At 51.1% G+C, this 19018-nt stretch overlaps 1 protein-coding gene across 1 annotated transcript in view; it reads left to right on the top strand.

Moving 5' to 3' along the window:
• LOC132397427 (alpha-parvin) overlaps window positions 1-19018 on the top strand; it is a 107227-nt gene that overhangs the window by 40041 nt on the left and 48168 nt on the right. The window contains exons 2-6 of the mRNA XM_059976211.1: window positions 2316-2405; window positions 2495-2565; window positions 6150-6252; window positions 11030-11170; window positions 13876-13991. Of these exons, the coding sequence (XP_059832194.1) occupies window positions 2316-2405; window positions 2495-2565; window positions 6150-6252; window positions 11030-11170; window positions 13876-13991 (521 nt within the window). The remainder of the gene's footprint in view (window positions 1-2315; window positions 2406-2494; window positions 2566-6149; window positions 6253-11029; window positions 11171-13875; window positions 13992-19018) is intronic.

The raw sequence follows: 19018 nt of genomic DNA, 5'->3' as shown, positions 1-19018 counted from the left end.
AATTCATTGTGGCCCTTCCACTATCTACCAGCTCTTCAGTTGTCACTATATTCTGCATTCTGTTTTTGATGAGTTTCGATAGCACACACAGTTTTCCACCGTATTTCGCTGCACACGATGGTTATAAGCTATTCAGAAATGTAAAAGTCTGTAGCTGAGTTGTGGCTGCCTAAGCACGTGGTTGTCAGCATGACGTGCCCAGAGCTCGGGGTTCAATTCCAACACCGTTCCGTAAGGAATCTCCGGGTATCTTCTTCATGGAATGCGTGGGTTTCCCCGGGTGCTCCGGTTTCCTCTCACAATCCGAGGACTGACTGGGTTAATTGGTCAGTGTAAATTGTTCAGCGATTAGGTTAGGGTTAATCAGGTTGTGAGGTTGTTGGGGGGGTGTGTCTCGAAGGGCCAGAAGGTGGACTCTCCGCTGTATCGCAAAATAAATGAATAAATAATTTTTTGAAAACATGGCTAGGTGTAAAATCTGAAACATCTCTCTCTAGCTCTATCTCTATCTGCAGGAAGAGTCCCACATGCCGGATATCCCCTTGACTGGTTTGGCACAGACCAGAGGGGTCTGTTTCCGTTCAGTGGTACTGTGACTCTACCTACACGTGCACTTAAGGTGCGAGGGAGGGAGTTTAAAGGAGCTATTCGTTATTCCTTATTTTTTCACCATTTATTTATTTTGTCATTTTTTTGTCTTTTTGTGCCCTTGCACTGTACTGCTGCTGCAAAACAGCAAATTTCTCATCACATTCGTCGGTGCTGATGAGTCCGAATGGGAATCTGAAGGTTTATTTTACGCAGGGAACGGTGCATGTCTGGAGCAGGCAGGTGGGGAAGTAGTGAAAGCAGACGCAATAATGAAGTTCAAAGTGGATTTATTATGGAAGTACACACATGTCGCCATATGCAGACCTGACATCCATGATCTTCTGGCCATCCTCAGCAAATTTATAGAATAATAACCATAACAGAATCAACAAAAGACTGCCCAACTTGGGCGCTCAACCAGCGAGCAGAAAGCAACATAAATACAAAAAGAAAGAAAGTAATGATAATAAATAAATATCGAGGGCATGAAATAAAAAGTTCTTGAAAGTGAGTCCATTGGTTATTTTCATCTTTCAAGAGGTTTTTAGAGAGATATGACTATGGAAAGATATAGGTTTCAATAGCTGCATTTAAAGCCAGAGAAATGTATACAATATACATCCTGAAATTCTTTTCTTTCGCAAGCATCCATGAAAGAGGACTACTCCAAAGAATGAATGACAGTTAAACGTTAGAACCCCAAAGCCCCTCCAGCTCCCCCCTTCTACACATAAGCAGCAGCAAAGCAACGACCCCTCACTCCCCCACTGGCAAAAAAGCATCGGCACCCTCCACCGAGCACTCGAGCACGCAGCAAAGCATCAACAAAGGCATAGACTTTCAGTACCCCAAAGTCTACTTGTTCACCCAGTAATTCAACACACCAAAGGGAAAAAGAGGTGCCTGCATTTCACGATGAGAGGGGAGACATAACAAGCAACTCACTGATTTACGATGTTAAAAGTCTGTTGCGTTGCTTTTTCCGAACTCTGCACTCAGAGAGTCGGCCCCAGAAATGCTCAGGTCTGTGGACACACAAACCTCGGCAGCTAACCCACTGCTCCCAGAGTTCGATGTTCTCCCGCAACACCTCAGTCAGGGGCACCACCCCCAGAGCCGGAAATCCCGGAACCCTGAAGGCATGCTCGCCTTCCAGGCCGCGTCCTTGGGATATCGAAAAGCGGCCGGTCGTGAGGCCCTGAGAGCGGGTCCCATTCCCGAAGAGAACCAAAGTCAGAGTGTAACTCCAGGTCAGGGTCTTCGAAAAGAAACCTTGAAAAGGAAAAATAAGATATGAAAGATAGAAGTAGAGCTGTTTCCGAAGATGCAAGCAAAGGAGTTGCTGTTTGGTGCCATCTTGACTTTGTTCTGCCTCTCCATGGATCACAGGCAGGCGGAAGAGGTTCATCAGAATCTCAGTCTGCCCCATTGTCACTGGCATCTGCCCTGAAATTGGTTTGTTTTCTGGCAACAGTACAGTGCAGTACATACATTACAAGGAATTTCTATAAAATTAAAATAAATTTCTCCCTTCCCCTCTTCCACTCACCCCCTTTCCCCCTTCCCCACCCACCACTCTCTCTCCCCCCTTTTACCCCTCCTCTACCTCCCCTTCCCCTCTCCCTCTCTCCCCGCTCCCCCACCTATGCCCCCATCTCCCTTCCCCCCTCACCCCTGCCACTGCCCCCACCTCTCTCTCCTTCTCCCTAACCCCGTTCCCTCAGTATCCGAGTTGCAGGAGGAAGGGAAGAACGCCATCAATCTGCCTCTCAGCCCCATCGCCATCGAGCTGGACCGTGAGGACACAGTGCTGGGTAAGAGACCACGGTTAATGCGGCCGGCGCACCGAAGGTTGTGGAGGTCGGGCCAGCAGTTCATCACTGCCTTGTTCTTTCCTGTCTAGAGGAGAATGAGGTACGAACGATGCTCGACCCCAACTCGAGGAACGACACCAAGCTGCAGGAGCTGATCAAGGTAGGAACAGACTGTGCAGTGTGTGTGTCATGGGCAGAGGCCTCAGGGTATCCCCCAATGTGTCACATCCAACCAGAGTGTTTGCAGCATCTAGTTACTGTTACTACGTGTGCCACAGACCACGGGGTCCGTAGGATCTGCTGATTTTAGATTCCAGACGTTCTTCAAAAGTTAAAAATGAGGCATAAAAATTAGTTGTTACAGCTATTTATTGACATATGAAAACAAAAAATATATTATCAAAGTACATATATGCCATCATATACAACGCTGAGATTTATTTTCCTGTGGGAATTCACAGTAAATCCGAGAAACGCAATGGAATCAATGGAAGGTGGCACCCGACAGGATGGACAAACAACCAATGTGCAAAAGACAACAAACTACAAATACAAGAGAAAAAAATAATAATAAATAAGCAATAAATATTGAGAACATGAGATGAAGACATCTTAAAAGCAAATTGATAGGGTATGGAAACAGTTCAGTGTTGGGGTGATTGAAATTGTTCAGGATCCTGATGGTTGAGGGGTAATAACTGTTCCTGAACATGGTGGTGTGGTCCTGAGGCTCCTGTACCATTGAGCATATCTACACAAAACATTGTCACAGGAAAGCAGCATCCATCATCAGGAACCCCCACCACCTTGGACACGCTCTCTTCTCACTGATGCCATCAGGAAGAAAGTACAGGAGCCTCAGGATTCAAACCACTAGGTCCCGGTTTGGAAACAGTTATTACCCCCTTAGCCAAAGGCGAAAACTTCACTTAACTTCACTCACCCCAACACTGAACTGTTCCCACACCTAAGGACTCACTTTTAAGGACTCCCATCCACCACCAGTGCTACTCGGGAATGTGCTCTTGACTTTGTGGCTCTAGGTGCCATTGTAGTTGTACCTACTGTGTTTTGCACCTTGGCCCCGGAGGAGCGATGTTTTATTTAGCTGTATACATGAGTGTGGTTGAATGGAAATTAAGTTTCAGCTTGAGAGGCAGAGGTGTGGGGAAGTTCCAGAGCTTGGAGACAGGTTGCTGAAGGCATAGCCACTGACGGGAGCAGGGAACGGGAGCTCAAGAAACATTACTGCACCTGCGTTTTGCAGCATTCCCCTTGTTAACCGTCATCATTCATTCAGTTCTGTTTATTGAAGAGCAGTACTTTCATTGAGAATTGCAGTAGAAACTTTCTTCGGTCTTTGAGGAATCAGAATTAGATATCGTGTCACTGACTTGTACATCCTGAAGATAGTTCTTTTCAAAGCTCAAAGTTCAAGGTAGATGTTATTATCCAAGTTCATACGGGTCACCACATCCCACACTGAGATCATTCTCCTGTGGGCATACTCAGCAAATCTATAGAATGGTAACTCTAACGGGATCAATGAAAGATTACAGAAGACAACACACTGTGCAAATGCAAATATAAATAAACAGCAATAAATATTGAGAACATGAAATAAAGAGTCCTAAAGTAAAATTATTTATTGCGAGAACATTTTAATGATGGGGCACTTGAGTGAAGTTATCCCTTTTGTTCAAGAGCCTGATGGTTGAGGGGTAATGACTGTTCTTGAAGCTGGAGGTGCGGGTACTGAGGGTCTCGTATCTTCTACCTGATGGCAGCAGTGAGAAGAGAGCATGACCAGAGTGGTGGAGGTCTCTGATGATGGACGCTGCTTTCCTGCTACAGCGTTTCATGAAGATGTGCTCAATGGTTGGGAGGGCTGTACCTGTGTATGTCACAAAGACATACAATCACAATTTATACATAAGTTCATCATCCTCCTCGTTATGTGATGTATTACATAGATGATCATGGTCCCATGGCCATGATTATTCTTGGCAATTTTTTCTGCAGAAGTGGTTTGCCAATTCCTTCTTCTGGGCAGTGTCTTCAGAGACTGGCTGCCTGGTGTCAGTGGTCGCATAACTAGGACTTGTGATATGTACCAGCTGCTCACACGACCACCTGCTCCTGTGGCTTTATGTGACCCTGATCAAGGGGTTAAGAAGGGGCTACACCTTGCCCAAGGGTGACTCGTGGGCTAGTGGAGGGAACGAGTGCTTTGCACCTCTTTTGGTGGAGACATATCACCACCTGACACCCAATAAATTAGACAAAACATAAAGGAATAATGAGGGTGGTTTCAAAGATCATTCAGAAATCTGATGGCAAAGGGGAAGAAGTTATTCCTTTAATATTGAGTGTGTCCTCAGGCTCCTGTACCACCTCCATGAGAAGAGGGCATGTCCTGGATGGTGAGAGTTCTTAATGATGGATGCTGCCTTCTTGGGGCACAGTCTTTTGAACATGTCCTATGATGAGAAGGCCAATGCCCACAACCGGCCTCTCATACGAGGAAGCTACTCACTGGAATGCAGAAGGATGGGAGGGGGGGGGGATGGATTTCTTTGAAACCAAGCAAGTTTTGAAAAGCTTCAATAGAATGGGTGTGGAGATGATGTTTCCTATGGTGGGGGAGTCTAAGACCAGAGGACACAGCCTCAGAATAGAGGGACATCCATTTAGGATGGAGATGAGGAAGAGAGTGGTAAATCGGTGGAATTCGTATCTACAGGTGGTTGTGGAGGCCAGGTCATTGGGTATGTTTGAGATAGAGGCTGATAGATTGTTGATTAGTCAGGACATGAAGAGATACGGGGAGAAGGTAGGAGATTGGGGCTGAGAGGAAAAAAGGATCAGTCATGATGAAATGGCAGAGCAGACTCGATGGGCCAAATGGCCTAATTCTGCGCCTGTATTTTATGGTCTTACGAAGCAAGTGGCTGTTTACAACGCTCTGCAGCTTTTTCAATCCTGTGCACTGGAGCCTCCATAATAGGTGGTGATGCAGCCAGTCGAAGTACACTCCACCACATATCCAGAGAAGTTTGTGAAGTCTAGGGGAAGTAGAGCTGCTGGAGGAGGGGTTCTGGCTCAGGGAACGGGACGCAACCTCCTTGACTGAGTGCTGTTGTGTACAGTGATGTATTAAAGTACCTGCAGTGAGATTGATTTCTGAATTCTGCCCTGCAGGTCTGGTTCATTGGCAAGGAGCTGCATTGCCTTGGTCGTTGTGCACACCAGCCCCTCATGCCACGGCGTTGCTTGCTAGAGCTACCCCGGGGAGAGGGGTGCCGAGAGCAGAGGCACGGTTGGCGAGCTGGAATCTGTGCTGGGTTGGGGGCTGTCCCCCACAGGCTAGCTCGCCCATTGGTGCTGCTCTCCAGTGTTCATTCCTGGGAAGACAAACTGGATTTGCCTTCACCTGGAGCTGACCCAGTGTGAGATGAGGAACTGCTGTGGGCTTGTTCTTACAGAAACGTGGTCTCCTGGGCAACATCCATGCACCATCAATCTTCAGGCCATGCCACTTGGCACTTGTGCTAGTGTTATTTTTCTGACTCTGTGCTGTGTGTGAGTGTATGTACCGTGTTATGCACTTTGGCTCTGAAGGAGCACTTGTTTCATTTAGGTGTATACATTTCACTGTGGTTGAATGGCAATTGAACTTGAACTTGAAGGGTCTTGTGTTGTCCACCTGGGTTTCATTTAGACTCCTGTCCATTCTCCAACCAGGTTTTCATCGACTGGATTAATGATGAGCTGGTAGAAGAGAGGATCATTGTGAAGGATTTAGCTGAAGATCTTTACGATGGTCAAGTCCTACAGAAGCTCTTTGGTGAGCATCATGGAATTTAAACCGTATAGAAGGAGGGCATTTGGGTCACCTGCTCCATTCTGGCTCCTTGTGGAGCAATCCATTAGAAATAGGAGCAGAATTAGGCCATTCAGCCCATCGAGTCTGCTCCACCATTCCTTCATGGCTGATTTATTATTCTCAACTCCATTTTCCTGCCTTTTCCCCATAACCTTGGACACCCTCACAAATCAACAACCTGTCAACCTGTGCTTTAAATATTCTCAATGTCTCCTCTTCACAGTTGCCCGTGGCAATGAATTCCACAGATTCACTACCTTCTGGCTAAAGAAGAACCTCTTCATATCAATCCAATCAGCCTTGGACAATTCTCTTTAAAAGATCAAAGTCACATCTGTACAGTAATGGAATATTCATAGAAACCAAGGCACGGCAGCATAGCGGTTAGCACAACACTTTAGTCCCAGCAACCCAGGTTCAATTCCCGCTGCGGTCTGTAAGGAGTTTCTGCATTCTCCCCATGACTATGTGGGTTTTCCCTGGGTGCTCCGGTTACCCACAGTCCAAAGCCATTCTGGTTGGCAGGTTAATTGGTCATTGGGCCAGAAGGGCTTATTCTGCACTGTATCTCAATAAATAAGTAAACCAGTATATCATCCTGTTTCATTACTCTACTATCCTTCCTGGAGTAATATGACCAAATTCAACATGGTATTCCAAATTGTAGCTTCAATATGAACTCCATTGAGCTTTCTGTCATGCCAAATGCATCTTACAGTGCTCCCATGTATTCACCCATAGTTGCTAGGGGTTTCTGAGACTTTAAGGCTCTCAGTGTCAGCAGCCCGTCCCCTCAAATTCTCAACCAATAATCAGAGCACTGTCACTCATCTGACAGCGGACAGGTCAGTTCCCCCCGAGTCTCACACTCCTCTTCCCCCTTGGGGGTGGGCTTTGTTCCTGAGAATAGGCGGAGCCTGCTATAGCTGGGACTTGGGACCTGGGCATTTTTCCATTTATTCGCCAGAGAGGTAAGGACGAATACTAACACAGAATTCTCACTCTTCCCTGGGGATGGGGACTCATTAGACCACTCCTTCCCCTCGCCAAGCAGAAACGAGAGAATCCTGCCTTTGAAGTCTCCGCTCCCAGCTACAGAAGACTCAACTTGCGATTCGGTCCTCTCACTCCACTCTCCTCCTGGACAGTACACGGCCCCTCCAGTACCAGGCAGTCCCACTGCCAATATGTCAGCGCCAGTCTGAACTAAAAGTTCATCTGTGCCTGCCATTCTATCAGATCTCTGCCCCTCAATAGTAACTTTGCTTCAAGAGTACTGAAAAGTCGAATTAACAATTCATCCGGAGTGCGAGTATCTACCCCACTCAACACGCACACATTAGTTACTGGTAACCACCATTCAACATGCACACATTGGTTACTGGTAACCACCACTCAACACGCACACGTTGGTTAATGTAACCACCACTCAACACGCACACATTGGTTACTGTAACTACCACTCAACATGCACACATTAGTTACTAGTAACCACCACTCAACACACACACATTAGTTACTGGTAACTACCATTCAACATGCACACATTAGTTACTAGTAACCACCACTCAACATGCACACATTAGTTACTGGTAACTACCATTCAACATGCACACATTAGTTACTAGTAACCACCACTCAACACACACACACATTAGTTACTGGTAACTACCACTCAACATGCACACATTAGTTACTAGTAACCACCACTCAACACACACACATTAGTTACTGGTAACTACCACTCAACATGCACACATTAGTTACTAGTAACCACCACTCAACACACACACGTTAGTTACTGGTAACTACCACTCAACACGCACACATTGGTTACTGTAACCACCACTCAACACACACATGTTAGTTACCGGTAACCCTGTAGATGCACACCACTGCTCCACCCCAGCAGCATCCTTACCAACACAGACTTAAACACACAACCCACTGGTTCGATACTCGGGGCGATCACACAGCATCCAACGAAATCGATCCCAGAACGATACACCCACAGTTGTAACAGTCCGGTTTGGCTGGCGGTGTTATTCTAGAGAAGACTGTCTCTGGCCCGTCAAACATGTGGAATCTGAGGTGTGGATGCTGTGTGATCTGTTCTCCCACTACAAATCAGTAGCACAAAATAACAGACAGTACACCATATGCAGTTAAGTGACTTAGCTTTATAATTCTTAATTTGTCTAAAGAGTTAGTAAAGAAAAACAAAAAGAAAAGGGCCCATTTTAGTGAAACAGTCTAATGCACGCGTTGGAGCTCAGTTTCCCTTCCGCTGGTCCAACATTGATTTCACCTGGGCTTCATCGACTCCTGGCACTCCAAGTCCACTCCATCCTGCAGTCTATGACCTCCCCGTTCTAGTATCCCTTCCCTCCATCCTCCACCGATCAAAGGACCGCGAATACCGGGCTCTCGGGTACACAAGAAGGAAAAGCACTCCCCTCATTGGACGGTGCACATTCCAACACCCCTGTTATTTCTAGTCGTAACCCAAACACTGCTGCTACAGAGAAACCATTGCATTAGCAGTGAAACCTTTCCCTGGGCGTTACACTCGTTTCCTCCAAAGAGAAAAGCTTGCTCAACCTATCTCCCGAAGACAGGCTCTCCAATGCAGACAACAACCTGTTGAATCAGAATCTGACCGAATATTATCGTCTTGCTTTGTGAAATTTGCTAACTTTATGCAGCAGTACAATGAAATACAGGATAAATAAGTATAAATAGACAAAGCTGTGTTACATTAAGTATATATTTGTCTATTGTATAGTTCAGATAAAATAAGAAGCCAGAACAATGAAGCCACTGTCAGGTTGAAAGAGCAACACCACATATTCATTCTGAGTAGGCATGAACATCAATTTCTCTAACTTATAATAATTTCCCCCCTTTCCCCCACCCCCTATTTTTCCTTTCTCCATTCTGGATCCCCTCTCACCCCTTCCTTTTTCCTCAGTTGCTGTCACTGCCTCCTGCTGTCCCCCCTCCTTCCCTTTCTCCAACACTGCATTGCACTCTCCTGTCAGATTTCTTTGGCCTTTTGCCCCTTCCACCTATCACTTCCCAGCTTCTTAATTTATCCCTGTATCTCCCACCCCCACACATGCCTTCCCCCTCACCTATCACCCGCCGGGTTGTACACCTCTTCCTCTCCCCCACAACCCTTCGTATTCTGCCCCAGTCCTGATGAAAAGTTTCAGCCCGAAACGTCAACTGTTTATTCCTCTCTGTGGACCCCAAGATCCCTCTGCACGTCAGAAGCAGGAGAGGGACGAATTGAATTGTACTTTCAAAGGGTTGGAACTAGTTTATTGTTCTCCTGTGGCAGAGCTTTAAACCACTGAAAACATTTTACTCAACAAACAGAGAAAGGATTTGAAGATGTTTCTCTGTTATAATCCCATTCTATTCTTTATACCCTTTTACTTGTCCAAGCTTTAATGAGCATTCCACACAGATGCTTTCTGTCTCTCTTACCCATGCAAAATGAATTTCAAAGCATGGTTGCTTTGTTAGACTTCTGCTTTGATCAAATGGGAGGATAATTTATCAAGGACACTCAGCTCTGCACTCACTTTTGAAGGGCATTCTTTCAATCCACAAGTATTCGTACACATTATTAGTTTTCTTCAGAGTCTTTTTAAGCAGTTGATATGACCATAAATATGCATTATATACTTATTAATCCTTCCCTTGGTGAGTCAGTATCACGCTGTACTGTGGTCTGTTCAGCCCATTGTGTCTGTTTTAGCTCTTTGAAAGAGCTGTCCAATTTGTCCCTCTTCCCCCTGCTCTCGCTCTTGCCTTGCCCTGTCAATCCGGTCCCCTTTTGAAAGGGCCTTCCACTTGTAATGAACATAAATACAGGCAAAAAATTTATATCCTCCCTTTTGCGATTACATGAAGTCTTTGTCCTCATGGGCGCCATGGTGGTGTAGTGTTTATCGTGATGTGATGACAGCTAGAGTTCAGAGTTCAATTCCAACATCACCTGAAGGGAGTCTGTCCACCCTCCCTATGGAGTGTGTAGGTTTCCTCCGGGTTCTCCAGTTTCCTCCCACGGTCCAAAGATTACCATTGGTAGGTTAAATGGTCATTGGAGATTTCCCTGTGATTAGGCTCGGATTAAACTGGGAGGATACTGGCTGGTGCAGCTCGAAGTGCTGGAGCCAAAAGGCACTGTTCTGAGCTAAATCTCAGTAAATAAATAAATATAGTCCAGTAGACTTTTAATCTACTCCAAGATCAGTCTAACCTTTCCCTCCCACATAAATCTTCATTTTTCAACCATCCATATGCCTGTCTAAGAGTCTCTTAAATGTCCCGAATATATCTGCCTCTCCTGCCACCCCCGGAGGGCGATCCACTCACCCACCACTCTGCATAGAACCTTCAAATTGTGCCCTATTAAACCATTAGCCATGAGCAGAATTAGGCCATTTGGCCCAAGGAGTCTGCCCCGTGCCTGTATTAGCTACTGCTGCTCTGGGGAAAAGGAATGGTTGCCCATTCTATGTATGCCTCTCATTATCTTGTACACCTCTGTCAAGTCACCTCTCATCCTCTTTCGCTTCAAAGAAAAAGCCCGTTACCTGCTGCTTCGCCCAGGCAGGCTGTCTCCAGTGGCTTGGGTTCTCGCTGCCCAGTTTCCTTGGCGATGTGTGTTGGCACGCTGAGAGCGTCAGTCACTATGGACTTAACTTCCCCCTTGTTCTGTGTCCAGAGAAGCTGGAGGGGGAGAAATTAAACGTGGCCGAGGTGACACAGTCTGAGATCGCCCAGAAACAGAAACTACAGACGGTCCTGGAGAAGATCAATGAAACCCTGAAGCTTCCGCCACGGAGCATCAAGTGGACGGTGGACAGTAAGTCTGCTGGGTCAGGGAGGGAGGGAGAGAGGCGTGGGCTCGGTCTGATGGGTTAGAGAGAGGGCGAGGAACAGGGAGGGAGGAGTGTGGTATCACTGGGCTTGGTTTTACTGGATTAGAGTGCAGGAGGGAGGGAGGAGACTCGGCTTGTTGAGTTGCTGAGGGAGGGGATTATCTTTCCTACAGCAGGGTGACCAAATTATTCCAAGTGGATCTTTAATAATATCTTGCATAACTGCAACGTGAGGGGCGGTCTTCATTCCCTCTGACCTTCCCCTCTCTGAGACGGAACATTCTGTCCTCAGTAAGGGCCTGACCTTTGCCCCCTGTGCCCACACCTCATTGAGTCCCGCGCCTGCCACGAGTCTGAGCTGTTCTTTTGTCACCTCCTTCTTCAGGCCTACTTCTTTGGCAAGAATTCCCAATCCCTCACCAATTTGCCTGTAAATCTGCTGGGGTCATCTTTTGAATCCCGTGCTTCTGATGTGGCCTCCTCTATCTTGGTGGGTTACCAGTTTGTCGAGCACCTCCGCTCGCTCCGCCAAAAGTGGACTTCCCGATGGCCAACCATTTTAATTCCAATTCCGACCCCCCTCCTCCTCCTCTTGGATATCCCGCTCTGATTCTTTGCCTGCTCTCAATCTTCTCATCTTGCATTGTCAACGAGTTATCAACTGTCTCAACTTCAGCACTCCTCTCTCCTCCTCGAAGCTTACCCTCTTTGCACTGTCCTCTACTCTCTAGCATCAATCCCAACCTTATTTCACATGATCTCTCCTTAAAAACTTTCATTTTCCTGGCACTGACCATCTCACTTTCACCATGGATGTCCAGTCCCTACACACTTCTATCTCCCGCCAAGAAGGCCTCAAGCTCGCTGCTTCTTTCTCGACAAAAGACCCAACCGGTCCTCCCCCATCACCGTCCTCCCCCATCACGGTCCTCCCCCATCACCGTCCTCCCCCATCGCCGTCCTCCCCCATCGCCGTCCTCCCCCATCGCCGGTCCTCCCCCATCACCGTCCTCCCCCATCGCCGTCCTCCCCCATCGCCGTCCTCCCCCATCGCCGTCCTCCTCCATCGCCGGACCTCCCCCATCACGGTCCTCCCCCATCACGGTCCTCCCCCATCACCGTCCTCCCCCATCGCCGTCCTCCCCCATCGCCGGTCCTCCCCCATCGCCGTCCTCCCCCATCGCCGTCCTCCCCCATCGCCGGTCCTCCCCCATCGCCGTCCTCCCCCATCGCCGTCCTCCCCCATCGCCGTCCTCCCCCATCGCCGTCCTCCCCCATCGCCGGTCCTCCCCCATCACCGTCCTCCTCCATCTAGCAGAACTGGTTCTCACCCGTGGCAATTTTTCCTTTAGCTCCTCCCACTTTCTCAAAGCTCAAGGGGTAGGCTTGGGGCCTGCTTTTTTGTTGGTCATGTAGAACTATCGATGTTCCAAGCCTTTGCTGGTAATGCTCCCCAAATCTTCCTCCACTACATTGGTGCTGCTTCATGCACCCATGCTGAGTTCGTCAATAAATACACATGTTCCATTTGTGACTCCTCCCTCCCCTTTCTCGATCTCTTTACCTTCATCTCTGGAGACAAACTGTCTACCAACATCTTTAAGCACCTCCGCTCCATCTGTCAAAAGCAGAATTTCCTGGTGACCAACAATTTTAATTCCAATTCCCATTTCCATTCTGCCATGTTGGTCCATGACCTTATCTTTTGCCACAGTGAGGCCACTCTCAGGGTTAAGGAGCAAGTCCTCATATTCCATCTTAGTAGCTTCCAATCATGGCAATGATTGATGGCACAATCATCGATTTTCTCCTTCTGGCAATTTTTGTTCTCCGTGTCTTTCTCCTCTCACTCCCCTATTCTTCATTTCCCCACCCTGCCTCACCTGCCTAACACCTTCTCTCTTTCATGATCCAATCTCCTCTCCTATCACATTCCTCCTTCTCCAGCCCTTTCCCTCCTCCACCCACCTAGCTTCACCTGTCACCTTCCAGCTGTCCTCCTTCCACCTTCTTCCCCCTTCCTTTTCAGTCCTGATGAAGAGCCTCAGCCCCAAACCACGGCTCTTTGTTCATTTCCAGAGCTGCTGCCTGACCTGCTGTGTTCCTCCAGTATTTTATGTATAATGGACGTTTGTTTGTCAGTCTTTGATATTTATAGTTTTTCATAAATTCTGTCGTATTTCTTTAATTTCCTGTGCATGTGTGCAAGAAAATGAATCTCAGGGTTGCATATGGTGACGTATGTATTTTGATAATGAATTTACCTTGAACTTAGAAGCATTCTAGTGTCTATACTCAACTCCCTGATTGACTCCTCCTCCACCACCCTGTCTAACCTCGATGCCACTTTCAGTAAACCCACATCCTTGCACTCCAAGGTCATTCTGTTCTATGACACTCTCCTGGGCTCCACTGTTCACAGTGAAAGCTTTGCCCAACCTTGACCTCCCTAGGAGTAATACCTTAACCTCGTGCTTACCTGAATTAAACGCCATTTGCCATTCCTTGGCCCACTGAGCCCGCCTTGGCTTCTCCTGAGTGACGTAGATGGTGGATTCCTGGCTTTGAAGGCTCTTTGTTCCTCTGCTACCCACTGATACCTGCCTAGGACAAGCGTGAGGGATGTTCGTTGATGGAGTGCAGTCCTGTGCTCTTTCATGGCTGACATCTTCCTTTTCCCTGTGGTCAGGTGTTCACATGAAGAGTCTGGTGGCGATCCTTCACCTGCTGGTCGCTGTTTCTCAGTACTTCAGAGCGCCCATTCGGCTCCCCGATCACGTCTCCGTCCAAGTCGTAGTTGTCCAGGTAAGCAACTAACACCAGAGTACAGATGGTAAGCATTTACTCCCCACGCCCTTCCCAGAGTGGGGAGCCCAGGCCACACTTACTCCCCACACCCTTCCCAGAGTGGGGTCCCCAGAACACACTTACTCCCCACGCCCTTCCCAGAGTGGGGTCCCCAGAACACACTTACTCCCCACGTCCTTCCCAGAGTGGGGTCCCCACAACACACTTACTCCCCACGCCCTTCCCAGAGTGGGGTGCCCAGGCCACACTTACTCCCCACACCCTTCACAGAGTGGGGAGCCCAGAACACACTTACTCCCCACGCCCTTCCCAGAGTGGGGAGCCCAGGCCACACTTACTCCCCACACCCTTCCCAGAGTGGAGTCCCCACAACACACTTACTCCCCACACCCTTCCCAGAGTGGGGTCCCCACAACACACTTACTCCCCACGCCCTTCCTAGAGTGGGGTCCCCACAACACACTTACTCCCCACGTCCTTCCCAGAGTGGGGTCCCCACAACACACTTACTCCCCACACCCTTCCCAGAGTGGGGTGCCCACAACACACTTACTCCCCACACCCTTCCCAGAGTGGGGTCCCCACAACACACTTACTCCCCACACCCTTCCCAGAGTGGGGTCCCCACAACACACTTACTCCCCACGTCCTTCCCAGAGTGGGGTGCCCACAACACACTTACTCCCCACACCCATCCCAGAGTGGGGAGCCCACAACACACTTACTCCCCACACCCTTCACAGAGTGGGGAGCCCACAACACACTTACTCCCCACGCCCTTCCCAGAGTGGGGTCCCCAGGCCACACTTACTCCCCACACCCTTCCCAGAGTGGGGAGCCCAGGCCACACTTACTCCCCACACCCTTCCCAGAGTGGGGAGCCCAGAACACACTTACTCCCCACACCCTTCCCAGAGTGGGGTCCCCAGAACACACTTACTCCCCACACCCTTCCCAGAGTGGGGAGCCCAGAACACACTTACTCCCCACACCCTTCCCAGAGTGGGGAGCCCAGAACACACTTACTCCCCACGCCCTTCCCAGAGTGGGGTCCCCAGGCCACACTTACTCCCCACACCCTTCCCAGAGTGGGGAGCCCAGGCCACACTTACTCCCCACACCCTTCCCAGAGTGGGGAGCCCAGAACACACTTACTCCCCACACCCTTCCCAGAGTGGGGTCCCCAGAACACACTTACTCCCCACACCCTTCCCAGAGTGGGGAGCCCAGAACACACTTACTCCCCACACCCTTCCCAGAGTGGGGAGCCCAGGCCACACTTACTCCCCACGTCCTTCCCAGAGTGGGGAGCCCCACAACACACTTACTCCCCACACCCTTCCCAGAGTGGGGAGCCCAGAACACACTTACTCCCCACACCCTTCCCAGAGTGGTGAGCCCAGGCCACACTTACTCCCCACACCCTTCCCAGAGTGGGGAGCCCAGAACACACTTACTCCCCACGCCCTTCCCAGAGTGAGGAGCCCAGAACACACTTACTCCCCACACCCTTCCCAGAGTGGGGTCCCCACAACACACTTACTCCCCACACCCTTCCCAGAGTGGAGTCCCCACAACACACTTACTCCCCACACCCTTCCCAGAGTGGGGAGCCCAGAACACACTTACTCCCCACACCCTTCCCAGAGTGAGGAGCCCAGAACACACTTACTCCCCACACCCTTCCCAGAGTGGGGTGCCCAGGCCACACTTACTCCCCACACCCTTCCCAGAGTGGGGAGCCCAGGCCACACTTACTCCCCACACCCTTCCCAGAGTGGGGAGCCCAGGCCACACTTACTCCCCACACCCTTCCCAGAGTGGGGAGCCCAGAACACACTTACTCCCCACACCCTTCCCAGAGTGGGGTCCCCACAACACACTTACTCCCCACACCCTTCCCAGAGTGGAGTCCCCACAACACACTTACTCCCCACACCCTTCCCAGAGTGGGGAGCCCAGGCCACACTTACTCCCCAGACCCTTCCCAGAGTGGGGTCCCCAGAATACACTTACTCCCCACACCCTTCCCAGAGTGGGGTCCCCACAACACACTTACTCCCCACGTCCTTCCCAGAGTGGGGTGCCCAGGCCACACTTACTCCCCACGTCCTTCCCAGAGTGGGGTGCCCAGGCCACACTTACTCCCCACGTCCTTCCCAGAGTGGGGAGCCCAGAACACACTTACTCCCCACACCCTTCCCAGAGTGGGGTCCCCAGAACACACTTACTCCCCACACCCTTCCCAGAGTGGGGAGCCCACAACACACTTACTCCCCACACCCTTCCCAGAGTGGGGTCCCCAAACACACTTACTCCCCACACCCTTCCCAGAGTGGGGTCCCCAAACACACTTACTCCCCACACCCTTCCCAGAGTGGGGTCCCCAAAACACACTTACTCCCCACACCCTTCCCAGAGTGGGGAGCCCAGGCCACACTTACTCCCCACACCCTTCCCAGGGTGGGGTCCCCAAAACACACTTACTCCCCACACCCTTCCCAGAGTGGGGAGCCCAGGCCACACTTACTCCCCACACCCTTCCCAGAGTGGGGTCCCCAAACACACTTACTCCCCACACCCTTCCCAGAGTGGGGAGCCCACAACACACTTACTCCCCACACCCTTCCCAGAGTGGGGAGCCCCACAACACACTTACTCCCCACACCCTTCCCAGAGTGGGGTCCCCACAACACACTTACTCCCCACACCCTTCCCAGAGTGGGGAGCCCAGAACACACTTACTCCCACACCCTTCCCAGAGTGGGGAGCCCAGAACACACTTACTCCCCACGCCCTTCCCAGAGTGGGGTCCCCAGGCCACACTTACTCCCCACACCCTTCCCAGAGTGGGGTCCCCACAACACACTTACTCCCCACACCCCTTCCCAGAGTGGGGAGCCCAGAACACACTTACTCCCCACACCCTTCCCAGAGTGGGGTCCCCACAACACACTTACTCCCCACACCCTTCCCAGAGTGGGGAGCCCCACAACACACTTACTCCCCACACCCTTCCCAGAGTGGGGAGCCCACAACACACTTACTCCCCACACCCTTCCCAGAGTGGGGAGCCCAGAACACACTTACTCCCCACACCCTTCCCAGAGTGGGGAGCCCAGAACACACTTACTCCCCACACCCTTCCCAGAGTGGGGAGCCCAGGCCACACTTACTCCCCACACCCTTCCCAGAGTGGGGTCCCCACAACACACTTACTCCCCACACCCTTCCCAGAGTGGGGTCCCCAGAACACACTTACTCCCCACACCCTTCCCAGAGTGGGGTCCCCACAACACACTTACTCCCCACGTCCTTCCCAGAGTGGGGTCCCCACAACACACTTACTCCCCACACCCTTCCCAGAGTGGGGTCCCCACGACACACTTACTCCCCACACCCTTCCCAGAGTGGGGTCCCCACAACACACTTACTCCCCACACCCTTCCCAGAGTGGGGTCCCCACAACACACTTACTCCCCACACCCTTCCCAGAGTGGGGAGCCCAGAACACATTTACTCCCCACACCCTTCCAGAGTGGGGAGCCCAGAACACACTTACTCCCCACGTCCTTCCCAAAGTGGGGTGCCCAGAACACACTTACTCCCCACACCCTTCCCAGAGTGGGGAGCCCACACACACTTACTCCCCACACCCTTCCCAGAGTGGGGAGCCCACACACACTTACTCCCCACGCCCTTCCCAGAGTGGGGTCCCCACAACACACTTACTCCCCACACCCTTCCCAGAGTGGGGTCCCCACAACACACTTACTCCCCACACCCTTCCCAGAGTGGGGTGCCCAGAACACACTTACTCCCCACACCCTTCCCAGAGTGGGGGTGCCCAGAACACACTTACTCCCCACGTCCTTCCCAGAGTGAGGAGCCCAGAACACACTTACTCCCCACACCCTTCCCAGAGTGGGGAGCCCAGAACACACTTACTCCCCACACCCTTCCCAGAGTGGGGTCCCCACAACACACTTACTCCCCACGTCCTTCCCAGAGTGGGGAGCCCACAACACACTTACTCCCCACACCCTTCCCAGAGTGGGGAGCCCGGAACACACTTACTCCCCACACCCTTCCCAGAGTGGGGTCCCCCACAACACACTTACTCCCCACACCCTTCCCAGAGTGGGGAGCCCAGAACACACTTACTCCCCACGTCCTTCCCAGAGTGGGGGTCCCCAGGCCACACTTACTCCCCACACCCTTCCCAGAGTGGGGTCCCCACAACACACTTACTCCCCACACCCTTCCCAGAGTGGGGTCCCCCACAACACACTTACTCCCCACACCCTTCCCAGAGTGGGGTCCCCACAACACACTTACTCCCCACACCCTTCCCAGAGTGGGGTCCCCACAACACACTTACTCCCCCACACCCTTCCCAGAGTGGGGGTGCCCAGAACACACTTACTCCCCACACCCTTCCCAGAGTGGGGGTGCCCAGGCCACACTTACTCCCCACGTCCTTCCCAGAGTGGGGAGCCCACAACACACTTACTCCCCACACCCTTCCCAGAGTGGGGGTCCCCACAACACACTTACTCCCCACACCCTTCCCACAGGGGGGTCCCCACAACACACTTACTCCCCACACCCTTCCCAGAGTGGGGTGCCCACAACACACTTACTCCCCACACCCTTCCCAGAGTGGGGAGCCCAGGCCACACTTACTCCCCACACCCTTCCCAGAGTGGGGTCCCCAGAACACACTTACTCCCCACACCCTTCCCAGAGTGGGGTCCCCACAACACACTTACTCCCCACACCCTTCCCAGAGTGGGGAGCCCACAACACACTTACTCCCCACACCCTTCCCAGAGTGGGGGTCCCCACAACACACTTACTCCCCACGTCCTTCCCAGAGTGGGGTCCCCAGAACACACTTACTCCCCACACCCTTCCCAGAGTGGGGTCCCCAGAACACACTTACTCCCCACACCCTTCCCAGAGTGGGGTCCCCACGACACACTTACTCCCCACACCCTTCCCAGAGTGGGGAGCCCACAACA

The sequence above is a fragment of the Hypanus sabinus genome, chromosome 7 (assembly GCF_030144855.1).
Source record: "Hypanus sabinus isolate sHypSab1 chromosome 7, sHypSab1.hap1, whole genome shotgun sequence".
Taxonomy (NCBI): Eukaryota; Metazoa; Chordata; class Chondrichthyes; order Myliobatiformes; family Dasyatidae; genus Hypanus; species Hypanus sabinus.
The sequence above is the reverse complement of the archived record's forward strand: the minus strand, read 5'-3'. Positions and strand labels throughout refer to the sequence as shown.